We start from the raw sequence: 26,682 nt of genomic DNA on the forward strand, positions 1-26,682 counted from the left end.
AAATGCTGTAAACAAAGAATACTTTCAGAAATATAAATAATGATTGTTTATTGTTATCAATTTACAAAATGTAAAGTGAGCGAACAAAAGAAAAATTTAAAACAAATCAATAATTGGTGTTACTACCTTTTGCCTTCAAACCAGCATCAATTCTTATAGGTGCACTTGCACAAAGTCAGGGATTTTGTAGGATTATAGTCAGGTGTATGATCAACCAATTATACCAAACAGGTGCCAATGATCATCAATGTCGCACGTAGGTTGAAACACAGTCATTAACTGAAACAGAAACAGCTGTGTAGGAGGCTTAAAACTGGGTGAGGAACAGCCAAACTCTGCTACCAAGGTGAGGTTGTGGAAGACCGTTTCATGTCATGGCAAGAATGAGCACAGCAACAAGACACAAGGTAGTTATACTGCATCAGCAAGGTCTCTCCCAGACAAAGATTTCAAAGCAGACAGGGGTTTTAAGATGTGCTGTTCAAGCTCTTTTGAAGAAGCACAAAGAAACGGACAACGTTGAGGATCGAAGACACAGTGGTCGGCCAAGAAAACTTAGTGCAGCTGATGAAAGACACATCAAGCAAATTACCCTTCGAAATCAGAAGATGTCCAGCAGTGCCATCAGCTCAGAACTGGCAGAAACCAGTGGGACCCAGGTACACCCATCTACTGTTCGGAGAAGTCTGGCCAGAAGTGGTCTTCATGGGAGAGTTATAGCCAAAAAGCCATACCTCCGACGTGGAAACAAGGCCAAGCGACTCAAGTATGCACGAAAACATAGGAAATGGGGTGCAGAAAAATGGCAGCAGGTACTCTGGACTGATGAGTCAAAGTTTGAAATATTTGGCTGTAGCAGAAGGCAGTTTGTTCGTCGAAGGGCTGGAGAGCGGTACAATAATGAGTGTCTGCAGGCAACAGTGAAGCATGGTGGAGGTTCCTTGAACGTTTGGGGCTGCATTTCTGCAAATGGAGTTGGAGATTTGGTCAGGATTAATGGTGTTCTCAATGCTGAGAAATACAGGCAGATACTTATCCATCATGCAATACCATCAGAGAGGCATATGATTGGCCCCAAATTTATTCTGCAGCAGGACAATGACCGCAAACATACAGCCAAAGTCATTAAGAACTATCTTCAGCGTAAAGAAGAACAAGAAGTCCTGGAAGTGATGGTATGGCCCCCACAGAGCCCTGATCTCAACATCATCGAGTATGTCTGGGATTACATGAAGAGACAGAAGGATGTGAGGAAGCCTACATCCACAGAAAATCTGTGGTTAGTTCTCCAAGATGTTTGGAACAACCTACCAGCCGAGTTCCTTCAAAAACTGTGTGCAAGTGTAACTAGAAGAATTGATGCTGTTTTGAAGGCAAAGGGTGGTCACACCAAATATTGATTTGATTTAGATTTCTCTTTTGTTCATTCACTGCATTTTGTTGATTGATGAAAATAAATGATTAACACTTCCATTTTTGAAAGCATTCTTTGTTTACAGCATTTTTTTACACTTTCCTAAAACTTTTGCACAGTACTGTGTATATATACAGTACACACATACACATATATACAGTGCATTTGGAAAGAATTCACAGCGCATCACTTTTTCCACATTTTGTTATGTTACAGCCTTTTTCCAAAATGGATTAAATTAATTTTTTTCCTCAGAATTCTACACACAACACCCCATAATGACAACGTGAAAAAAGTTTACTTGAGGTTTTTGCCAGAGTTGGAAGGAGGAGGACGAAGTGTGGAGGAGGAGTGGTGGTGCCAGAGAAGAGTGTGTTTTAAGTGCTTTATTTGTGTAATGGGGACTGTGTTGTGCCTGTGGGGGTCACGGGTAAGACGTGCCCTACAGGTGAAGAAAATAAAAACTTCTTTTGTTTTATATGTGCATCCGGGTACGAGTCTGTGTCGGGTCAGGCGCCTATATAGCACCTTTTACAATATATATATCTCTCTATTATAAAAGGCTTGGAAGGAGACGATACATGATCTTCTCGGAAGACAATTTGACATCCTGTGAGAGACACTTGAACATCACGCGAGACAAGGCAGTGAGACAAAAGGACAGCTGTTGTTCAGGCTTTTAAATAATATACATATACATATATATATATACATATATATATATATATATATACATATACATATACTACATACATACATACATATACATATATACATATATATATATATATATATATATATACATATATACATATATATATATATATATATATACACATATACATATACTACATACATATACATATATACATATATATATATATATATATATACATATATACATATATATATATATATATATATATATATATATATATATATATATACACATACACACGCATATACTTTATATATATATATATATATACTCTGTGTATTATATATATACATATCACTTATATGTATTAAATATATACATATTAACTTAATTAACTTAACTATACATATTAACTTCATAAAAGTTCTTCCCTTTGTTGTTTACATTTCAAACTAAAGTGTCCTATTTTCTCTGCCATCAAAGTTGTCACTACAATATATTTACAGGGATAAAACCAGTGTTTGAAGTGGGCTGGTACGCACCAATTACAATCATTTAAGAAGCCTTCAAATTATAGTACCGACAGTTATTTCTTCCAATACAACCACTACAGAAAACAACCCCAGAATTAAAAAGTTCAATTCATTGCACCGCCTAAATGTGCAGCCTCTAAACGACACAGCTGCTTGTAATAATTTAAAGTACAACATAATTCAATGTTACAGCTATGTCTGACTATAGCTGGGCCAAAAAAAATATGTATAGAAGCTTGAACCTACAAGTAACGAAAAACATGAAAAGTAATGCTTGAGTGAATGAAATAAACAAATGAAAATCGTAAACATACAATAATAATAATAAAATAGTGAAAACTCCCATTTTTAATATTCTTACTAATTACCCGTTTCAATTAAAAGTTTCCTTTAAAGCTGTGTTTTGTAGGACCATCAACAAGGCTAGTCACTAGGAACAGGAAGAATTGATCAAAGACAGGAATATTTTAGTAATGTGCAAATGTATGGCATTTTCAAGAGTAAGGAGCTCCAGTGAACTAATAATATTAGCCCCTGGTGAAAAAGACTACAAATATTGTGTACAAAGAAGTACTCATTTAGTTACACAGTGATTATGATACATTTGATTAATCAACAGAGCTTTAATTGAGGCCCATTGTCTTTGGAAATGTCTCAGGCAAAGCTCCAAATAACAATGTTCAGAAAAAAATAAAAAGCATTATATTTAATTCTTAAAAGATTATTAAATAACAAAATTAAATTAAGGCCTACCTGCAGTAGGTGAGATTAACAAAATCGGAATTGTTCTGTAGATGTTTTGGGTTCAGATGTTCTAAGTTAACTGTAGACAAGCTGTTTTCAACATACCCAACCATGCAGCTGCAAAAGATATGAAATACAAACCTATTATATGTGTATACCTATATGGAAATGCCTTTCATAAATTAGCCAATTAAAGCTTCATTCTAATATTAAGTATATAATTTAAGAATAACACATAATTAATAAAAAATGCCGCAAGACCCTTATAAATGATTAAATGCTTATGCAAAGCACAACTACAAATTATGATTTATAAATGAGAATTTCTGGTTGAAATAAAACAGAAAAAAATTGTATAAATGGAGATTGTCGGGTCATTACTTAGGCTTATGATTTTTTATTTTTTAGTCAAAATTCTTCATGTTGTATGAAAGATGGCTGCATTGTGGTTCACAAATGGCTGTGCTGGTTTTAGTAATGTAAGAAAGAGTGACAAAAGCTGTCTTAGATACTTGATTACCAAATACATACTGTAACAACACTAACATTAAGATGAAAACACCCCATTAAGAATATTTTAAATTATAAAGTCAATAGTAAAGAAACTTAAAATTTAAAAACATTGCTCTGGATAATTAATAAAAAAGGAAAAACAAGGAGCAGTTCTAAAAATACCATTCTGATATTTGGTCTATAAAAAGAGCCTCTAACTCCCTTTATTCCTGATCAGAACAAACCAGGTATACAGTAGAAGATGGATGGAAAGGATTTTTATAAGATACAGTGATTACTATACATTGATAAAACCAATTAACCATAAAATGTAAATAAGCAAAAGGGACGTTTACTCAATATCTGTGGCGTTTGAATAAGCACAGGGTCCAAATCGATATTTATAGACCAATCGGGGTATAAAGTCAGACGTGATACCAATTACCAATCCATTGCAAATCACTGCCAAAACTCCAATGCCCTCCAGCACCTGTAACCAAATACCTATAATAAACATAAAAATAGTAAATACAAATAAACACTACCAGTCACAAATAAACAAATACAGTAATATAACCACGAATAAATTAATATGCAAGTAAAACTCTTTGAAAGTGATGTGCAAGAATATTTTGAGGTGCAAGAATAAACAAGAAAAATAACTTATTCTTTTCACTACAAATGACAATCTGTAGCTTGAACAAAAAGTTTTATCAAGAACGGTCTATTGAGAAATTCACAGATTTATCTACAGTCAGGCTGTGGTGTATAAATACCTTAGTACATCAGGAATGCACTTTTGCAAGTGAACTGTGACAGAAGCACTAACAAGGTCTACACATGAACACCTTGTTTTCAATGAATGGACAAGTATGTGCAAGGTGCTCATCAAAAAATTTCCTCCAGCGTAGGGCTGTACCTGCTCTGTTTTAGTGTTGGGTACTCCTTCCTGAAATGGTCTAGGACCATTTATTCTCTCAGAGGGCATGATGAATGAAAGGTAATAAAAAGCAATTCTGAGTGATGATTTTCTTCCTATGGTGGAGTATTTCTGTTCTGATGGTAGTGGAATCCCCTATGGCAACATTGTCCTCACCTACAGAACATTATCTGCCAATGAATGGTCTGAAAAGTATCGTGGTGATATGAAGTATGTATAGTACATATATCAAAAACCACATCTTCATGTCATTATGTACACATTAAGAAATTACGGAGTGACACCTGACACTACCTATCATCAAATCACCAAATGATGAAATTTCTCTTTCAAGAATGATTCTGCACTTCTGTATTTAGATTTCAGACACTTGCAGTGTTTATGCCACGACATGATTACTTTTAAATGGGAGTTCATGTTGAAAGATTATATGTAAACTTCCATACCTATATTATTTGTTTTAAGTGGGACCAATCTCCTCTCCAAACGTGTCATTTTGATGGCATCCAGGCGAATCTCAAAAATATTGTTAATCAAAGCCAGGAAAGGTGCCAGTGGAAATGCTGCCACAAATATTGTGGTAAAACTGTACTGGATGACTGCAACACAAAATTTCTTAGTTTACTAGTCCACTGAGTAAAAAATCACAATTTAAAGCTGCAAATCAGTATTGATGAAGTATTTGAAAAATTAAAACAGCTAGATTTGAATATACAGTAGTTATGGATAGATGATTACATAGCCGACATGAAATCTAATTAACCTTTGTAATTATTAAATTATTACTGTTCATAGATAATATACGAAAAATAAAAAAAATGCACCTCTTTAAAATGATCTTTTTTATATTTATACTTATGGCACATGAAAACAAATAATCATTTGTTGATTCTGCTAAGATTTACAATTAGCGTTTCCATTCATATCTAATTTAATCCAGCATAAAATGTGCAAGTAAAGGAATTCTGGATTTGTACACATCTTGTACCTACATAGACAGTTATGGAACACAAACTTCACATTTTTTCATCCTTGTTTTCTCTACCATATTCTCAGTTACCAACAGTTGTAATAACACCAAACACTGAATGGTGCTAGATTGTAAATGAGATATGAATCAACACGGGCACGACTTTAATTTATTATCCCAACTGCCAATGACAAACTTAAAAGCAAAATTTTATTTAGGACTTAACAGAATTACTTCTGCTAATGTCAGATGATGCCAGATTACCTTATTTCATGATTTGGAATGTGTCTGGTTTCATATGTAAAGAATTGTATCCCAACTATAAAGGTTGTGCCAAATTATGTAAGCAAAATACTTAATGTATTAACGGACTTTACAGACATGGTGTGTCTACAAAACAGTTTACCCTTAAAATCCTTGAAACAAGATTGAGGGAAGACATTATGTTTAAAATTACACATAACAAATGGACAGCATCTCTGAAAAGGATAATTCCTTATCGGTTTGTGTTAGACGTGCATTAATACACGTCCATACCCTTAATAAACCTCCCTAACAGAAGACAGGATCTGATTCCACCTGTAAGAAATATATTGGCTCCAGTCTCCTTAAGATGCAAAATTTAGGTTTGTTCTTATTTTAGTTTCAACTGGACATATTTTTACCATATTATAAGAGGTTTACAAATAGACATATTGATTGAACGTCCTTTTCTTATTGCCCTCTTTGGAACAATATTAGATGCTGCCATTCCTGAATGATCATTTTAATGTACATGTTGAGCATCCCTAATCTGACATTCCAAAATGCTCCAAAATCTGAAATGTTTTGAGCCCTGACATGACTCCACAAGCGGAATATTCCAAACCTGACCTCATTTGGTCATGTGGGGCTCTGTTGGTGCCAGTTTGTTATCAACCATCATCACCACCAGACCTATGTGCATTACTGTGTTTTTTGCCAATTCTCTGCGTACAGGAACCTTTTAATCAAAACACATCATAGGTGAAAAATGAAAGTCTGCCATTGTTTGTTGCTGCTGTTGTTAGCCTTAGGTTATGTGTACAAGATATATGTGAAACAGAAATACATTTTTTTGTCTTTAGACTTGTGTCCCATCACCAAGATATCCTATTATGTATATGTAAATATTTCAAAATCCAAAAACATCCAAGATTTGAAATACCTCTGGTCCCAAGCATTTCAGATTAGAAATGCACAATCTGTAGTTGCTTTTCCTAGATTACTAGGTTGCTGGCTAATTTTTACTCAGTTAAATATACTCTACAATACCTTCTATTATGCAGTGGTTCAGGTATGTAAAGACTAATTGAAACTTTAATAAATAAAGGGTTATCAACAAAAATAAAGTGGTTTTAATTTTTTTAGACTTCAGATCTTTGTCTTCTATTTTCTGTTATGTTATTTTGAGGAAATAAGGTTAGGGAATAACTTGCATTATTAACGGAAGAATTAAGCATAGCATCTGTTTATATATTGTACTAGCTGTCCACCGTGGCTCCGTCTGCATAGTAGTGAAACAGAACAGTGAGGAGGGCCCTGCCCGGCTCCATACTCCTGACGTCATGCTTCCCCCTCCCCTTAGTCCACAGCTTCTGTCTTGGATTAGCGAGAATATATCGTTCCTCCAAGCGAACTATGATTGTTAGCGCAATGAGAGAAGTCGCAAAATCAACTGGAATGTTCAAGCAAATTATAGAATAAAAACCCAATCTAAATCCATGAAGTATTTCTCTCAATTGCTAGCTAAGCAGAGATAAGGAATGCCCGAGGCTGGCGGGTGAGTGAGGAGGGCCCCACGCCCATCCCCCTGTATGTCTCTCAGAGTCACGCAAATAAATTGATACCGCAAGCGAACTATGATACACAGCACAATGAGAGAAGTTTTCTATAGTATATAAATCATTATCATCTATTATTACATTTCACCAAAAAAAAAAAAAATCAACAAAAAGATAAGAAAAATTATACAACATACAGACAGTTCTTACCCATCTCCAGGAACTCATTGAACACACTAAAGTAGGAGACATTATTCAAGTAATAATTTCGTAGCCAGTTATCTATCTCTCCATCTTTGTTTTTCTCTGAATGATACTTAATAGAATTAAATTTCATTTTCACCCAGCTGTAGATGTAAAACATATTGAAAAAAGCAAATCATAAGTACAAGTTTAATAAATTGTTCAAAAACAAAATAATGCTACAAGACAATAATTAAAATGTACATTCTTTTAAACAGAATCTTTAACTATTCTACTGAAAAACAACTGAATTACAGTTTATATAATACTGTTTAGATTCCAAATCACACTATGTCATAATTACAGCATATCAGACTTAGTTTTAAAATATATACAATATACCGTAAGATTCCAGTCACTTTTCTAAAGTGTAAAATGAGAACATCCTCAAAATATATATGTAATTCCATCCATTTTCCAACCCGCTAAAGCCGAACACAGGGTCACGGGGGTCTGCTGGAGCCAATCCCAGCCAACACAGGGCACAAGGCAGGAACCAATCCCAGGCAGGGTGCCAACCCACCGCAGGACATACACAAACACATCCACACACCAAGCACACACTAGGGCCAATTTAGATTCGTCAATCCACCTAACCTGCATGTCTTTGGACGATGGGAGGAAACCCACGCAGACACGGGGAGAACATGCAAACTCTACGCAGGGTCCTAACTGCGAGGCAGCAGCGCTACCACTGCGCCACCATGCCGTCCCATATATGTAATTTCGCCTTGTTAACTATGAAAAAATAACTATAATCAGGAGGTTTATTCCATTGAAAATAAGCTGTTAATCAATTAACATTACAACATTTTTTTATACCTTCAGCAAAAAAGTACAATTCAACTGGATGATGAGATAAAGCAATAATGTTTGGTGAAATATATTCCAAGTTGCAATAAGAATGAAAAACCTTCTGAATTAATGTTTTACCTAATATGTAACAAAGCAAAAAAGTTTGGAAATATTCATTAAAGTTCCGATGTATAGTAATATAATTAAAATGTAAAACTCACGGTGATAAAAACTCCACAATATTGCTGAGAGTTTGTTTCAGAATCATAATGATTGCCATCTGGATAAAGAGATCAGTCATACATCCACTGGGATGGCACTGCAAACAAAGAAAAACACAATGGATTTATCAAGAATATTGCTGGGTGAGTTTTTCAAATATACAGCCAAAGAAAGATTTGCTCAAAAAGTTTTTGAACAAAGTTGTATATTTTGGAACAAGACAGCACCACAAAGCATGACACCACTAAAAGGTGGGATAATAGTGAAGAAAAAAAAAGAAAGAAAACACACACACAATCCATTAGCCTGTCTTACCAGCCCATGAATGTACCAATAACATTTTAAAAAACACTCCTTTGACTTTGCAGTTCTTATAACTGATACTCATCACTTACTGATTAAGTTTACTATCAATATTGCAATATAGTGGGTTTACAAAAACAGTTATATGGACAACTGAACCAATTATCAGGCCTCCAGCAAAGACAAATCCTCCACAATGGTCTCAACCACTTTTAAATATGCATTTTGGTATAGAATGTGGATTTTTTTCAAATGATCTAAAGTGCAAGTGCCAATGGCGTTAGAAACAGAGGGCATAATGAAGGAAGATTTTCAAAAAAATCATTTTAGGAACAGTATAGAATTAATTCCTGCTGGGAAACAGCAAACACATTTTTATTTGGTGTTTATTACTTAAAATAAGAGTGCTCTGCTTTACTTAGATTCACTGGTGCTATATTTTATTTTCTTCTTTTTCTTAATAACACATTTTACTGTGTTTTGAATTGCTTTGAATGCTTTGGAAATTGTCTTATACATTTTAAAAATAATTTGTTTTTCAAAATCTATTTTACGTTTTTTTTTCCTTTTTGGACTGTCCCTTGACTTTTTGATGTAGCTTTTGTTAGGACATATATACAATAAACTGACTATGATAAGTGAGATCTGAACTCATGTTTGCCCTCTTAAGAGTCAATATGTGAGTTTTGTTTATCTTATTATGTAACATTTATAGAGAACTGATTGTCTGTGTATGTATAGTATAGCAAGGAAGATGAATATTTATAAAATTTATTTTAAGTGTGGTTTATTGATTATTAGCAGCAAATCCCAATTGAATAGATTGAAAATTCCACATTCAATAATAAAATGTTAGGCAAAAAAATATTTTTTGGAAGTAAGCACTACCATGAAAAAAATACTCTGTCAAAACACTATACAGAAAAATAAAAATTGCACACATTCTTGGACACAATTATTGAATAAATAACTGCTGCTGCTAGAAAGAAACCTCAAAAATGATACATGTCAGCAATACGCACATAAAATCTTGTTAATTAAACTAAATATATACACAAAGAAGTTTTGCACACAGTGCCTCTTCAATAGCTAACAGGCATAAAACAAACAAACAAACATGTTTATATTGGGCATAATGCCTATTTGCTGAACCACCAAGTATTTCAAATAATAATAATTTAAATCAGTGTTTCTCAATGTACTTCTTTATAGCCAGAGGCTTTTTTTGACCACTGAATAATTTGACCAACCAAGGATAGTACTAGGGTGTTTGTAAATTATTGTGGTATTGAACAAAAGTATTGCATTATTTCACAATGATAATGCATGCTGTGGCCTATAAAACTATGAATGCTTGTGCTCTGATAGTCCAGTGACAGATAATGAGTAAGAGGTTAAGTATGTGTGTAGTGACAATAACTGAACAGATGTGGTAGGTATACATTTAATTCTGCATGTTCTGATGGATAAATTTAATCTGTCCAGTTTGGGGTTACAGTAAGCCAACGATTATCGCCACAGCACTGGGTGTAAGGCAAGAAGCAAACAAGGGGATGGTATGCTAGTCCTTTGTAAGGCACAATCACACAGCCATTTCTGTGTGCAATCCAAAAATAGAAACCTATAAATAAAGTTGTTGTTTAGTTTTAATACAGGTATTTGCTATTGATATTCTGAAACAGTATGATTTGGTGATGCAGCAGCCAGTGTTCATATCACAAATCTTTGGAGGCTCGGGTTGGTGATGAAAAAAAGAGGATGGATGTTATTTACCTTACAGTAGACAAAGAACTAAACATATTTTGTTTATTGAGAAGTATTACTGACATACTATCAGTATTCAGTGTTAAAACAGGTAGTCATACACAGTTACACGACTTGTTGATACCAATCAATCCAAAAATGTATAGGGAGAACATGCAAATCCCATTTAAAACCTGAATGTTAGCTCTATGCCTTCACTCTGCCAATGTTAAAACATTAGTACTAAACTTACTAGTTCTTTAACCTGACTAAAAGTAAATGTCTAGAACTTTTACTCAGTTCCAGGTATTTAATTGTAAACTACATGTGTGCTTTATTATTCCCTTAATAGCTATCACTAGATGACTGAAGTATGCGCATGCACAATGTAACCAGCAGCAGCAAGCAATATCTTTGTGAAATATAATCCAATAAGTATTGCAAAATAATGAAATAATTTTGCAAAATAAAGCTATAATTTTTGAATGGCAGGAAAAAGCTTCTGTATATTGTGTAAATTACTGTCTTTTAAGAGAAAATAGAAAAGAAAATCTGCATGGTGATATGGTGTCACAGTGGTGGTGCTACTGCTGCTGCCTTGCAACAAACAGACCGGGGTTCATGTTTCAGGAGGTCACTACATGTTCTCTCCATGTCCACATATTTACTCCCACAGTCCAAAGACATAAAGGTTAGGTGAACTGGCATTGCTAAACTGGCCCAAGTGTGTTTGTGTGAGTGTGCTCACCCTGCGATGGACTGTCACCCTGCCCAGGAATTGTTGTTGCTTTGCACACGATGTTTGCTGGGATAAGGCTCCAGGTTTTCTGCGACAATGCTCTGGATAAGCAGGTTTAGAAGATGAATGGATGGATGAAAAATTTGGTATACAACCAAAACCAATATGTACGGAATTACACCGATAGTTAACACGTGTGTATCTTCAAAGAAGAAGCTGCACATGATCTCTGTGTAACTTCCAAATTACAGGTGTGATCCTAATAATAAGTAATTATGCAATTAAACAACTATACTTCAGTGTCCTTCAGCTGTAAGTTCTGAAACATCATATACTCCACTAATAATGGGGTAGAGAAAAAAATCTGACAAACTTAAAATTGAGCACAACTATTAAAAGCCTTGTATAACACATTTTCATAATTTAGTTCAATGTTGTGCAAGTTCAGCATCTATCTGAAATAGTCAGCCAACCACAGACAGGGTGTCAGTCCATTGTAGTGCTCATTCAATTATACAGTTATACTCCCAGGTGCAAATTTATAATTAACAATTAATCTAACATACACATCTTTGTGATATGGAAGGGAAAATTAGAGCTCCCAACTAAAAAGCTATGCAAGCTCTGCACAGACAGTTAGAAGGATACTAATTCAAAACCAGAAAACTGGATCCAGTGAGGCAGCAGTGCAAAAAGTAACAACACTAAGCATAATAAAATAATTTATTATGATTTTCTACACACTTAAAATCATTTTGTTGGAATATCTGAAGATAGACTGGGTAGCCAACTGGCCTTAGGCCAATTATTTTCTTAAAATGTATGCAACCATTTGTAACTTTTGGCATAAGCCAAAACATTACTTTCTTGATTACATTATCTTATTTTTTTATTATAATACCTTTGCAGCAGTCAAAGCCATTACCATTAAGAAGAGCATTACATCAAGTCTAGGAATATCTAAGTGTGATTATTTTAGTTTTCATAGTTTCTAGCACTTTATTTATACATATAACATGTAATTCACCTCTTCCAGCCGCCACTGCTGAGCAATCTTTACATATTCTTTGGGATGACCATTAATCCTAAATAGACATAAAAGAAAATTATGATGATTATTAAGGCAAAAACAAGGAAAATCATGAGCACAGCAATACTATGGATCTGACTAACCTTCCAAGAAAAAAAGCCACATAGAACAAGGATGAAAACAGGGTGAAGAATTGGAAAGTAAACATCTTCACAGTAAAGCTGCATTCCTTATCTTCAAAGAAAGGATTCCTCTCTGCAAACATAGCCAAGCACATGTAGGTTACAGCTGAACACAAACTTTGTTACAGAAAATGTTAATGACAAAAACCCTGAAAACTGCAACAAATCTAAATCAAATAACTTTACAAAGCGTTTTAAAACATACTAGAAACAGTATACTGTACATATAAAAATGTGTATTTCAGAATTAATTTCAAATGAATATAAAATTTGCTGCAAATGAGATGTGGTGTAAAGTGGCAAGGTTCACATCTGTTTATATGACTGACTATACTTTACAACTGGTTTATATGCTATACACAGTATACTGTATATATAAAATGTATACTTCAGAATTCATTGCAAATTAATATAAAATCAGCTGCGAATAAGATGTGGCGTAAAAGTGGCAAGGTTCACATCTGTTTATATGACAGATTGTACTTTACAACTGGTTTACATACTGTGAGGATTTTACATAAAGAGAAGCAACCATCAAGAAAAGAAGAATAGATGGATGTAGGCCTAATACTTAAATATTTAAAATGCATTAAATATTTAAATTTTAACACTTTAATACTTACATTTAAATTTAAAAATGGAATTTATTAAATTTAAATAATAAACTATACTGCAGTATGTGTAGTATGTATGTATGTATTGTCCATACAAAAATAAATTTACAGGGATTACATATAGCGAGTTGGACAATGGATGGATGGATGGATTACATAAGGAAGCAGTGAGTTTGCACTATATTTACCATTTTAAAGAATTACCAACATACCTATTTTACATAGAAAGATAGCTACCCATCTGTTCACCTAAAAAAAAGAAAATCTAAAAGTTATTTGCATATTTGATATAAAAGGGTAAATTAATCAACAACATAAAATGAAAGTAGTAGCAGAGATTTTAATAAACAGTGCTGAAGTAAATTAATTGTTAAATTTTTACCCATCTATCCCATTGCACCCTGTATACTTAATTTAAAAAAAGAGATCCTTCATTTGTTTTTTAGAACATAAAAACAGTTCTGACAAAAAGGGTAATTCAGTCCAACGTAGCTTATGAATTCCTGTTTAACCACCTTGTGCAAAATACCATCCAGCTGAGTTCTCTAGGTCTACAAAGTACTACTATCTAGTACCCTATATGTCCACGTAACTATGGTTCTCCAAGTCAAGAAACACTTTCAAACATTTGCACAAACTCTTAAACAGCTTGCTTACGAGTAGCTTCTATACACTTCTTGAATGCAGAGAGTGGCAGGTACAACTCCTCTTTAAGTAGTACTTTCCATATATACAATATCCATTGAGTATTCAGATCTAGCTTCCTGTATTTAAAAAGTTGCCTATTAATCTGCATTAGGGGGTGTACAACAGACTTCCATATTAGGCCTTTGTCCTAGCTGCATTTGAGTAGAATCCACATATATTCATTAAAATATCACAGGTCACTTTTCTTTTTTTCCTATTATCATTCAGTTAAAAATAAAGTTCAATATGTAATGAAATGGCTATGCTTAATTTTCTGTTTTACTACTTTGCAGAGAACAATGATACTTTGAATAATGCTGAGCTCCCATCTTCTGGGGTAGCTACATTAACAAGATCCTAGACTACTGTTTTTCTGTATGCTTTCTTCTGTGTGTCACCATCATGGTTAAACACTCAATGAGAATTTGTTAAACAAGACCTGAAGGAAGCGGTCATTATACAAATTATAGATGCTTTCCTTCCCTCCTTTCAGTATACAATATTTAAAATACAAAAGTACACAGAACAGAAACCTTCAGAGATTTGTATACTAAAAGCATATCTGCTTCCTTCATCACCAAAATATTTCTTCCATTACATTCAAATTGAACACTTCTATATAATAAGCTTTCCCTGTTTTATCCATTGTGGAAGCTCTACCATAAAGCACTAATATCGTTTTAAAAAAATCTAATGACTACACCAGTGTTTTCTAAAACAGAACAATACTGGATAATCTGAAACAACACTTCTAATTGATTACAATAGTCGACAGTTAAACTATAGATAGCCCTTTGACCGACCACATTCTTCCAGTTCACAAAACTGTCTAATTAGGTATTATAAGGTACATCCCATATTTGACTTGCACAGTCAAAAATATAACAGAAATTACACCTACTGTACTTGTCAAAAGATGTTTTTTCAAGCAATATCCACCCTCAGAAACATAGGTTCATCCTCTGCCTAAACCTTACTGGACTATAGTTTCAGCATACCTATCAGAAAGCTTCAGAATTATTACAAATCCTCCACAGTTAGTAGTTTGTTTGGGGGTATAGCAGATAGAACACTACAATCTTTGGTGTTACTCTGTAGTCATAACATACGCTACACTATTCTTTTATTTTTCTGCTCAATTGGAAAAATGAAAATCAACGTACCCTAGGGTAATGAAAAAATTATGTTCTATAGCACTTAGTGAGAAGTCAAGCAAAATTACACCTTTTATTGGCTAACTAAAAAGATTACAATATGCAAGCTTTCGAGGCAACTCAGGCCCCTTCTTCACCCCCGAAAGCCTGCATATTGTAATCTTTTATTTGGCCAATAAAGGGTGTAATTTTGCTTGACTTCTCACTAAGTTCTATAGAACATAATTTTTTCATTGCCCTAGGGTACGTTGATTTGCATTTTTCCAATTCAGCAGAAAAATAAAAGAATAGTAAATAATAGAATCCCAGAGAGGGATACACATTTTTCAGGAAGAACAGACAGAACAGAAAAGAAGGTGGGGATGCTGTTGGACAATAAGCCCCATCTTAGTCAGGACAAGTGGTTTTGTCTGAAAAGCATTAAGGAAAGAGGCCTTATTTTAGGAGCGTGTTGTAGACTGCTCAGTTCAGACAATAATTTCAATGTACATCTTTTTTCATAATATTAAAAAGGCAAGTTTACTGGGGGATATAATAGTCATGGGGGACTTTAACTACCTGAATATTAACTTGAATAACCTTGCAAATAGCGGAGCACAAGATCAGGAGTTTTTAAATATAATCAGTGACTATTTTTTAAAGCAGTATGTTAAAGCATGGGGTGAAGCCTGTCTAGATTTAGTATTTTATAATAATCAGGATAGAATTGAGGTGTAAAAGTGATTGAACCACTAGAGTAAAGTGACCATAAAATAGCACAGTTCTCAGTGTTTTGAGTACATACATATATACATATTTTATTTATATGCATTTACATACATACACACACACACACACATTTGCAGAGCACAATGCAATTCATAGCTCTCTGTTATATACCACTTGGTAAAAAGTACTAAAAGCAGTTTTAATGTTTGTGGTCCGATATCTGAACGACAACTGCGATTAATTTTATTACTAAAAATGTTTCGGATACGCCCTCTTTTGGAATAGCACTGACATAACAACTGTACTGCCACACACAGATACTTACCCTTTTATTAAGGTGGAATACAGACACATGCTCACACACACACACACACACATATATTATATATTATATATTATATATATATATATATATATATATATATATATCTTTAATTTTACAAAATAATGTAGTGGTGAATGAAAATATTTGTAAGTATTTGAAAGTATTTGCTTCAGATGTTTTTTTGAAAAAAATGTAAACATCGACAAGAACACTTTGAAATGCCCACATCATAACTTTTCATGGATCTTCGGACCCTGGCACTTAGAAGGTGCTTATTTAGTTTACTTCTGTCAATTTATTTATAAATGTGGATCATTCATCAGAGATGTGATACTAGCAACAGTAATCATGGAGTGCACAAAGTTGTGACACACTCTGGACAAGATTTTCATATGCAATTTGCATTTACTATGTTCCAATAACCAACTTTAAAATAAAACAGAATTATAGTAGAGGTGTACAACAAGAGACATATTATGGCAGAAAAAAAACAGCAAACAATTTTACCTTTGTCATAATAGTAATGGTCAAGTAGTGTACCACTGCCCCTAACATGACAGCTACAGTGTTGGCATTTTCTTTTAGAGGCTTCCATTCACTCTCTGACAGCACTACTGTTGCAAAAACTCGAAACACCACAAGACCCAAGGATAGGCCAATGAAAATAACAATCTGGGATTTAAATTAAAAAAAAAATTGTATAGCATGAAACAATTAGCACATCACTCTAAATGTCAGCATTCACATCTAACAAATAAACATCATTTACCAAACATAGATTTTTATCTCAAGAAAGAAGGAAAGGATTATGATAAAGAAATAGAAATGGATTGATAAGATAATGCATCAAACATAACATTCTCAAATTCAGGGCCATGGAGGCCTGGAGCTGATCAAAACAAAACTTGGCACAAGACAGGAAAAGCGGTGGGCAAGGCAGTAGCCTATCACAAAGCCCACTTGGCCCCATTATCATCTCCCTCCCTGTCCAACAACCCCACCTCTACCAATGCATGATCACACATGCACACACTCCAACACTTACACAGGGGCCAATTAAAAATCACCCATTAAAATATAGTGCAAATCTTTGTAGTAGTATGAAAAAAAAAACCCACACAGACAAAGGACAAAACTGTACATTCCACACAGATATGGGATTCCTTCTCAGGATTCTGATTCCATTAATGAACAGTGCTAGCCAGTGTGTACATGTCCAATAGAATAATACATCACTTACAGATTTAAAAATAGCACTTTCCTAAAATGTATTGCGGGAAGCAGAAGAAACAAACTTCTAAATCATTGTAACAAATTATAAACTAACCTGTAGCCTATTTAGAAATAAATTTAAATTAATAATTTTTTACATTTTTTTGTATCTTTCAGTATCTAATTAATTCAAAAAACACTTCATTGAATCATTACTCCATTGTCATTTCTGAAAAGTTGATACAGGTGCTGTGAATGCTCACCATGACAGAAACAAGAAACATGACAATGATACTAGAAATGTAAGAATGCTGGAATTTTTCAGGCATGACCTGTGGATTGTTGACTATTTCAAGAACAAGATCCTCCTATATATAAATAAAAAAAAATAGAATTAAATTCAGTCATTTCTAATACCACAAGGTGGATATTTTGTATTTCAACAAACAATACTTACAGAAGGGATACAAACTTAAAAGAGAAAATAAGACATCTCTCTTAAAACAGCTAATTGATTTCCCTTTTAGAAAATCTAACATTTTTATTCCTTAAATTGCATACAATAAAATTATTTGTCAAAACTAAACCCATTTAGTGCTTTTAAGTGCCATATTATGTTCTAGGTTTTAAACAAAGATACAAAAATAATAAATCAATCACAAAGAAGTTTATATATATAAAAAAGGTATACATACAGCCTAAAACTAAGGCATACATTAATAATAATGATAACACAAAAAAGTGCCTTTAAAGTTGTGCAACCTAACTTTCAGAACTACAAGTTTCAACCTAACTACAACTCTGGCATAACATAAGCCTTTAGCATCTTCTTGGAAGGCAAAAAAAAAAATAAAAATAGTTCTACCAGGATTATATTCCATTGATGAGGTATACTGTATATGCTGTGTGTTTGTCTGCATGGGCCTATAAAAGGAGCATGTGTTGATGGCAAAGAAGAAACGAGCATATCAATATGCTCAGAACTGAAGCTTGCTCTGCACTTTGATGCAATGTTTCCTGCTGCAGAAAAGAGATGCTCTGGTGGTGTGGATGTTGCTGGAATACATAAAAAGGACTTTGTCAGTTTTGCCAACATTAGATAGTGTGCTGCATTTGTTTTCTCACTATTTCTCCATTTTGCAATCTGCGCAATCAAGTAACATCTCGTCACGTATCAACACCATAAATGTGTTGTGCTTTACTAATAATCATCTGTGCAAAAAATTCTGAGCTTGTGGAAGGTGTAGTTACATGAATTAAACAAATCTTTGATGCAAAGAATTTACTTTGATGATTTTTAGTAGTCAAATTACTCAAGTGTCTCAAGGAATCATTTCAGCCCTAGTGAAAACATGTTAATATTAAATATCAAAAACCGAGATCTCTCATTCATTTTAAGTTTTCAGACCCTTAATTCAATACTTTGTAGAAGCCCCTTTGCCAGAAATTAAAGCTTAGAGCCTTCTTGGATAGGTCTCCATAAACTATGCACACCTGGATTTGGAAGTTTATCCCATTCTTCCTGGCAGATTCCCCCAAGCTCCATTGGACTGGATGGTATGTGACTGTAAACTGAGATCTTCAAGTTTCTCCACCAGTGTTCTATGGGATTGTCTTGGCTTTGACTGGGCCACTCATGGACAATAAGAAACATTGTCTCAAAGTCACTCCAGCATTGTCCTGGCTGTATGCTTCAATCACTTCAGTTTGTATGGACAAATATTTGAAGTGTGTCACTCTAACCTGTGAGGTTCAGTCCTGCATAGTACATGATTTAACTCAAAACTAAGGCCCTAAATTGACACAGCTGAAAATATCTAAAATGTGCAAACCAGCTGACAGGGAGAAACATTACTGCTATGTAAGCAACCTGACAGGGAGATGTGAAGAGACAAATGGAGACAACTCGGGCAAGATATTTAAAAGTGCTGATGTGCTCTTTATTTGTGGTCAATATTTTGGTGTGTGTATATATATATATATATATATATATATATATATATATATATATATATATATATTCAAGGGGCTACAGTCTGCTATTTAGAGTTTCCCTATGAATGAATTCCATGTTTGGCAAATGCATGTTCTTATTTTGGAAACAAAGACCATGAGAATATATAAAGCTCTGGCAACTGCATGGAACATTAGATCTCACCTACAGATGGATGGAAGACATCGCTCTAGCCCATTCCTAACAAACATGTCTCCAGCACTCTCTTGAACCAGGCCAGAGCTGACTGCAGCAACCCCACAACTGCATACATTTTACTAGTAGCTCTCCTTTGAAAATTGTATAATTGTGTGTGCCCAGCCGATATCAAAAGAAGTGGAGTGTAGTTTAAGTGGAGTTTAGTTTCATTTTTCCTTTCTTCATCTTAGAACCGCTGCCATAACACTAGAGAAGGCTATAATATTTTGTAATAAATAAATATATAGACTTTTACTTTAGTAAAAGATGCACTCTGTAACAAACATATTCCCAGGGAGCATGCACCCCTTGCTGGATGCAGTGTGTCACAATTGGAATCCAATCAAGTTTAGAAACATTTCAAGGAAATTTAAAACAACCTGACCACAATCTGTGCCACAGCAAAGGGATTGACTACATTACTAAATAGGAGATTTCAGTTTTTGATTTTTTTTTAATTTGCAAACCCTTTTGAAGACGTTTTTTTTTTTTTTTTGCACTAGAGGAGTAAAAAAAAAAAAAAAAAATACAAAGATTTACTACATACAAAACAATTTCCAATATTAAAAACAATTACTGTGGATTTAGAAAGTTTTCAGACCCCTTAACTTTTTTTTATTTAAATATATTTTTTTCTCTCCAAATCAAGCAACACTAAATACCCTAAAGCAACAAAGCAAAAACAGGATTTTGGACTTTTTTCCCCAAACATATTAAAACATTAAAAATAAAAAAAATGATATATCACATATCACAAGCATTTAGATCCTTGAATCAGAAGCACCATTAGCAGTGATTACAGCTTGGAGTCATCCTGGGTATGACACAACAAGATTTAAACAACTGAATTGGGAGATATTCTGCCATTCTTCTCTTCAGGTCTTCTCAAGCTATGTAAGGTTGGATGGAAACTGTTGGTGAACAGCTATTTTGAGGTCTCTCCAGAGATGTTTGATTGGGTTCAAGTCTGTGCTCTGGCTGGGTGACTCAAGGACATTCCCAGAGTTACAATACAATAACAACTTACTTTTTGTACAGTACTCTTCGCTGAGTGCATTCACAGAGCACAGTGAACAATTCTCAGTTAAAATGCAAGAACTGATACAATGGATTAAACATACTGTAAGTGGAAACCAAAAAAATAAGTCCATTAATTAGTTAATGAACTATGGCCAGTTGACAATGGTGGAGATTAAAATCATACAAAAGAACATCAAAAATAAAGTCACAGTCCTGGAGACCTTGGTCATCTGGCTGCCTACCCACTCCTGGATTTTCTATTGTCAAGTCTGTGCTGGCTGTTTACTCTGATAAGGGAATCTTAACAAATGATGATTGCATTGTTCCTTTAGCCATTATTACTTTTCCATATGCAGGAGAGTAGTGGCACCAAGTGCCACATCCAGATACTCACAACAGAACAGAATTGTCTCTGAACCACTTCTGTGTTGTCTTTGCTTTGTGCATTTATTGTACAGTCATTGTACTGTTGAAAGGTAAACCTTCAGCCCAGTGTGAGGTCCAAAGCACAATAGAGCAGGCTTTCATAAAGTACACTTTTATACTTTGCTCCATTCAGCTTTTGCTTAACCTAATCTAGTCTCCCAGTTCCTGCAACTGAAAAACAATCTCACAGCATGATGCTGCTAACACTATGCTTCAAAGTCGAAATAGTATTGCACAGTGATGAGCAGTGGTTGTTTTTTTCCCTAGACAGGACACTAAAGTTGGTTTCATCAGACCAGAGAATCTTGTTTCTCACACTCCTTTAGGTGGCCATACTGTAAACAGGCCCAAGTGGGCTTAATTGTGTCTTTTACTGAGTAGAGGCTTCTGTCTGGTCACTCTGTCATAAAGCCCATATCGGTGGAGTGTTGCAGTTATGGTTGCCAAACTGAAAAGCTGTCCCATTTCCTCACAGGTTTTCGGTAGCTCATCCAGAGTGACCACTGGGTTCTTGATTACTTCTTTTACCATGGCTTTTCTCCCACAATTTCTTAGTTTGCCTGGGTGGCCAGCTCTAGGAGGTGTTGTGGTTGTTCCAAACATATTTCATTTAAGAATTATGAAGGCCACTCTGCACTTGAGAACCGTCAGTGCTGCAGGAATTTTTGTAGCCTTCCCCTGATCTGTGCTTTGACACAATCTTGTCCCTATGCTCTGTGGGAAATTCCTTCAACCTTATGGCTTGGTTTTTGCTCTGATACAAATCATGAATCATGTCACCTATCTGAAGGGGAAGGAGCCTGAGCTAGTGCGCGAGGTTGAGAGGTTCTGGCTAGATATAGTCGGGATCACCTCAACGCACAGCCTGGACTCTGGAACCAGTCTCCTTGAGAGGGGCTGGACTCTTTACCACTCCGGAGTTGCCCCTGGTGAGAGGCGCCGAGCGGTTGTGGGCATACTTTTTGCCCCCCGACTTGGAGCCTATTTATTGGGGTTCACCCCGGTAGATGAGAAGGTAGCCTCCCTCCGCCTTCGGGTGGGGGGACGGGTCCTAACTGTTGTTTGTGCATTTGCGCCGAACAGCAGTCTGGAGTATCCACCCTTTTTGGAGTCCCTTGAGGGGGTGCTAGAGGGTGCACCTGCTGGGGACTCCCTCGTTCTGCTGGGAGACTTCAATGCTCACGTGGGCAATGACAGTGAGACCTGGAAGGGCGTGACTGGGAGGAATGCCCCCCCCCCCCCCGATCTGAACCTGAGTGATGTTTTGTTATTGGACTTCTGTGCTCATCACGGATTGTCCATAACAAACACCATGTTCAGGCATTGGGGTGTCCATATGTGCACCTGGCACCAGGACACCCTACGCCTCGGTTCGATGATCAACTTAGTGGTCGTGTCGTTGGACTTGTGGCCACATGTCCTGGACACTCGGGCAAAGAGAGGAGCGGAGCTGTCAACTGATCACCACCTGGTGGTTAGTTGGCTTCAGTGGTGGGGGAGGATGCCGGTCAGGCCTGGTAGGCCCAAACGTATTGTGAAGGTCTGCTGGGAATGTCTGTCAGTGTCCTCTGTCAGAAGTAGCTTCAACTCCCACCTCCAGCAGAACTTCGACCACGTCCCGAGGGAGGTGGGGGACATTGAGTCTGAATGGGCCATGTTCCGTGCCTCTATTGTTGAGGCGGCTAACCGGAGCTGTGGCCATAAGGTGGTCAGTGCCTGTCATGGCGGCAATCCCCAAACCCGTTGGTGGACACCAGCGGTGAGGGATGCCGTCAAGCTGCAGGAGTCCTACAGGACCCTTTTGTCCTGTGGGACTCCAGAGGCAGCTAACAGGTACCGGCAGGCCAAGCAGAATACAGCTTCGGTGGTTGCTGAGGCAAAAACTCGGGCGTCGGGAGGAGTTTGAGGAGGCCATGGAGAACGACTTCCGGACGGATTCGAGGAGATTCTGGTCCACCATCTGGCATCTCAGGAGGGGGAAGCAGTGCAGTGTCAACACTGTATATGGTGGGGATGGTGCACTCTTGACCTCGACTCGGAACGTTGTGGGTTGATGGGGGGAGTACTTCGAAGACCTCCTCAATCCCATTAACATGTCTTCCAATAAGGAAGCCGAGCCTGGGTAGTTGGAGGTGGGCTCTCCCATCTCTGGGACTGAGGTCACCAAGGTGGTCAAAAAACTCCTTGGTGGCAGAGCCCCGGGGATGAATGAGATACACCCAGAGTTCCTCAAGGCGCTGGATGTTGTAGGACTGTCTTGGTTGGCACACGTCTGCAACATCCCATGGACATCGGAGACAGTGCCTCTGGATTGGCAGACCGGGGTGGTGGTCCCCATCTTTAAGAAGGGGGACCGGAGGGTGTGTTCCAACTACAGAGGGATCACACTCCTCAGCCTCCCTGGAAAAGTCATTTTGGGGGGTCCTGGAGAGAAGGGTCCATCAGGTAGTCGAACTTCGGATTCAGGAGGAACAGTGTGGTTTTCGTTCTAGTTTCGGAACAGTGGACAAGCTCTACACCCTTGGCAGAGTCCTGGAGGGTGCATGGGAGTTTGCCCAACCAGTCTACATGAGTTTTGTGGACGTGGAAAAGGTGTTCGACCGTGTCTGTCAGGGAATCCTGTGGGGGGGTGCTCCAGGAGTACGGAGTACCAGACCCCCTGATAAGGGCTGTTCGGTCCCTGTATAACTGGTGTCAGAGCTTGGTCCGCATTGCCGGCAGTAAGTCGAACCTGTTTCCGGTGAGAGTTGGATTGTCACTGATTCTGTTCATAACTTTTAAGGACAAAATTTCTAGGCGCAGCCAGGGCGTTGTGGGGGTCCGGTTTGGTGGGCTCAGGATTGGGTCACTGCTTTTTGAAGATGATGTTGTCCTGTTTGCTTCATCAGGCAGTGATCTTCAGCTCTCTCTGGATTGGTTCACAGCCAAGTGTGAAGCAGCTGGGATAGGAATCAGCACCTCCAAATCCAAGACCATGTTCCTCAGCTGGAAAAGGGTGGGGTGCCCTCTCAGGATTGGGAGTGAGATACTGCCCCAAGTGGAGGAGTTCACAAGTGAGGGAAGAATAGAGCTGGAGATCGACAGGCGTATTGGTGCGGCGTCCGCAGTGATGCGGGCTCTGCATTGGTCTGTCGTTGTGAAAAAGGAGTTGTGCCAAAAGGCAAAGCTCTCAATTTACCAGTTGATCTATATTTCTACCCTCACCTATGGTCATGAGCTATGGGTAGTGACCGAAAGAATGAGAGGAGTTCTGAAATGTGTTTCCTCTCCAGGGCGTCTGGGCTTTCCCTTAAAGGTAGGGTGAGAAGCTCGGTCATCCAGGAGGAGCTCAGAGTAGAGCCACTGCTCCTCTGCATCGAGAGGAGTCAGATGAGGTGGCTCGGGCATCTAATCAGGATGCCTCCCTGGTGAGGTGTTCCAGGCACGTCTAACCGGGAGGAGGCCCCAGGGAAGACCCAGGACACACTGGAGGGACTGTCTCTCGGCTGGCCTGGGAACGCCTCGGAATTCCCATGGAAGAGCTAGTAGAAGTGGCCAGGGAGAGGGAAGTCTGGGCATCTCTGCTCAAGCTGCGGCCCTTGCGACCCGATCTCGGATAATCGGAAGAGGTTGGATGGATGGATGGACAAATCATGAACTGTGTGACCTTATATAGTCAAGTGTGTTCCTTTCCTAATCATGTCCACATATGAATACTTGTGTCAATGTGATATTTTAGATTTTGTTTTTAATACATTTTCAAGATTTCTGAAGTTTTGTTTTTGTTTTGTCATTCTGTGATATTGAGTGTTGCTTGATTTAGAGCAAATGCATTTAAATGGTTTTATTACATGGCTTTAACATAGCAAACTGTTAATAAGCAAAAGGATCTGAATACTTTCTGAATCCACTCTATGTACTAAATAAAGTATAACAAGTCTAAGGATAGTAAATAATTTTATAATTCTACTAGCTCACTCAGGCAATACTAGGTAAATTATTGATTTCAGAGTAAGCTGTATCAGTCATTACCAGTAGAGCTCAAAGTGTATAAAAGTTAAATTTCACACCATTGAAATTGCATAGGGAAGCAATAATAAGCCAAAATTGGACAAAAATATAAATGCATCAGACAGTTTAATCTATGATACAGAAGCACAGCATGGCAAAATAGCACTTGGGTAAAATATAATTTTTGTTGAAAGGGGTGTATTTTAGCTACTAAATTTAAATTTCCCTAGAATAATAAAATAAGGGATAACGCGGTTTTATCCTGGAAAAAATTGTAGTTGAGATCAGTACAGTTGCAGTCCTGTTTGATGCATGGATGCAAGGGAGCCCATTTTCTGGATGATCATAAAATGTTAGTTGATACACCACTTGAGACCAGGGTCAAAAAACATAGACAGCTTAGTCTATTAAGTCAGTGTAAAGCCTTGAGCATAGAAAACATTTAATTATACTACTAAGGGGGTTCTATACAGCTTAGAAAACGTAATTAACTTGTCTTTATCAATCAACAGACACAATAAACAAACAATGAGAAAGGCTAATAGGATGTTTGTCAATGGAGCATATCTAGCGCATATAAAACACAAGAAGACATTTAAGCATGAGTACGAGTGTGTGTGTGTGTGTGTGTGCGTGCATGTGTGTGTGTGCGTGTCTGTACTTGCCACATGTGAAATACCACATTTAGTTTTGGTGTCAAGGTTACAAAAAGGACTTCAACATGAGTTAGAATAGATCATTTAATTTTAGAATGGTAATATATTTCTTTGAGGGCATAACTTGTGTAGAATACTGGCAGCATCTCTTCCAAGAGCTACAAGTGCGGACACCAGGCAATAATTGTGGGTGATATTTACTCTGGTTGGTTCTAACCATCCATCCATTTTATAGCCATCCAGGGCAGGGTTGCAGGGCAGCTGGAGCCTATGCCAGTAATCATCAAACACAAGCCCAGAAAATTGCCTGGAGTGGGCATCACTCTAAACATTCTAAACAGAGGAATAATGATTTAGAAGTTGATCATCTTTTGGTAAAAATTCATCATTTTATGCTCATGGACATTGATAAACCAATGTGTTACCCTTAATTTTCAAAAAGGACACTATGACAAGATTAAGGCAAGAAATGGCAGAAGCAAAATAGATGTCACTTTTAGAAATTTTAGCCCTCACACTGTGTGCAAACTTCAGCAATTAAAGCTCAGATAATGAAAGGTGATTGTTGGTTTTATTCTGTGGAAATCCTTCAGTTGCTGAAAGATATAGATCAACATATTTGAACTCACAACTTCCAGAACTTGGGTTCAATTTGCACTGGCCATGGTCTGCCTGGTGTTTTCTCCGGAAACTCCAGTTTTCATGTTATGATTTTGGTGACTTGAAGTTGTACCAATACGAGAGAGTGTGAGTAAGTACATGAAGCTGACCTGAAATAGACAGCCGTCCCATCTAGGGGTGGTTCCTGGTTTGCAGCTGGTGGTGCTCCAGCTACTCATTACTACTCTATTATGGAAAGTTCAGGTTCATAAAAATGAGAGACAGATGG

General features: G+C 36.7%; 1 protein-coding gene across 1 annotated transcript in view; it reads right to left on the minus strand.

The window, feature by feature from the left end:
- LOC114646171 (anoctamin-9) overlaps positions 1-26,682 on the minus strand; it is a 93,785-nt gene that overhangs the window by 11,948 nt on the left and 55,155 nt on the right. The window contains exons 12-21 of the mRNA XM_028794200.2: positions 17,774-17,878; positions 16,806-16,970; positions 13,637-13,673; positions 12,772-12,883; positions 12,626-12,683; positions 8,813-8,910; positions 7,764-7,900; positions 5,228-5,380; positions 4,198-4,345; positions 3,359-3,466 (exon numbers count right to left, since the gene is read on the minus strand). Coding sequence (XP_028650033.1) covers positions 3,359-3,466; positions 4,198-4,345; positions 5,228-5,380; positions 7,764-7,900; positions 8,813-8,910; positions 12,626-12,683; positions 12,772-12,883; positions 13,637-13,673; positions 16,806-16,970; positions 17,774-17,878 — 1,121 coding nt within the window. The remainder of the gene's footprint in view (positions 1-3,358; positions 3,467-4,197; positions 4,346-5,227; positions 5,381-7,763; positions 7,901-8,812; positions 8,911-12,625; positions 12,684-12,771; positions 12,884-13,636; positions 13,674-16,805; positions 16,971-17,773; positions 17,879-26,682) is intronic.

The sequence above is a fragment of the Erpetoichthys calabaricus genome, chromosome 2 (genome assembly GCF_900747795.2).
Source record: "Erpetoichthys calabaricus chromosome 2, fErpCal1.3, whole genome shotgun sequence".
NCBI lineage: Eukaryota > Metazoa > Chordata > Cladistia > Polypteriformes > Polypteridae > Erpetoichthys > Erpetoichthys calabaricus.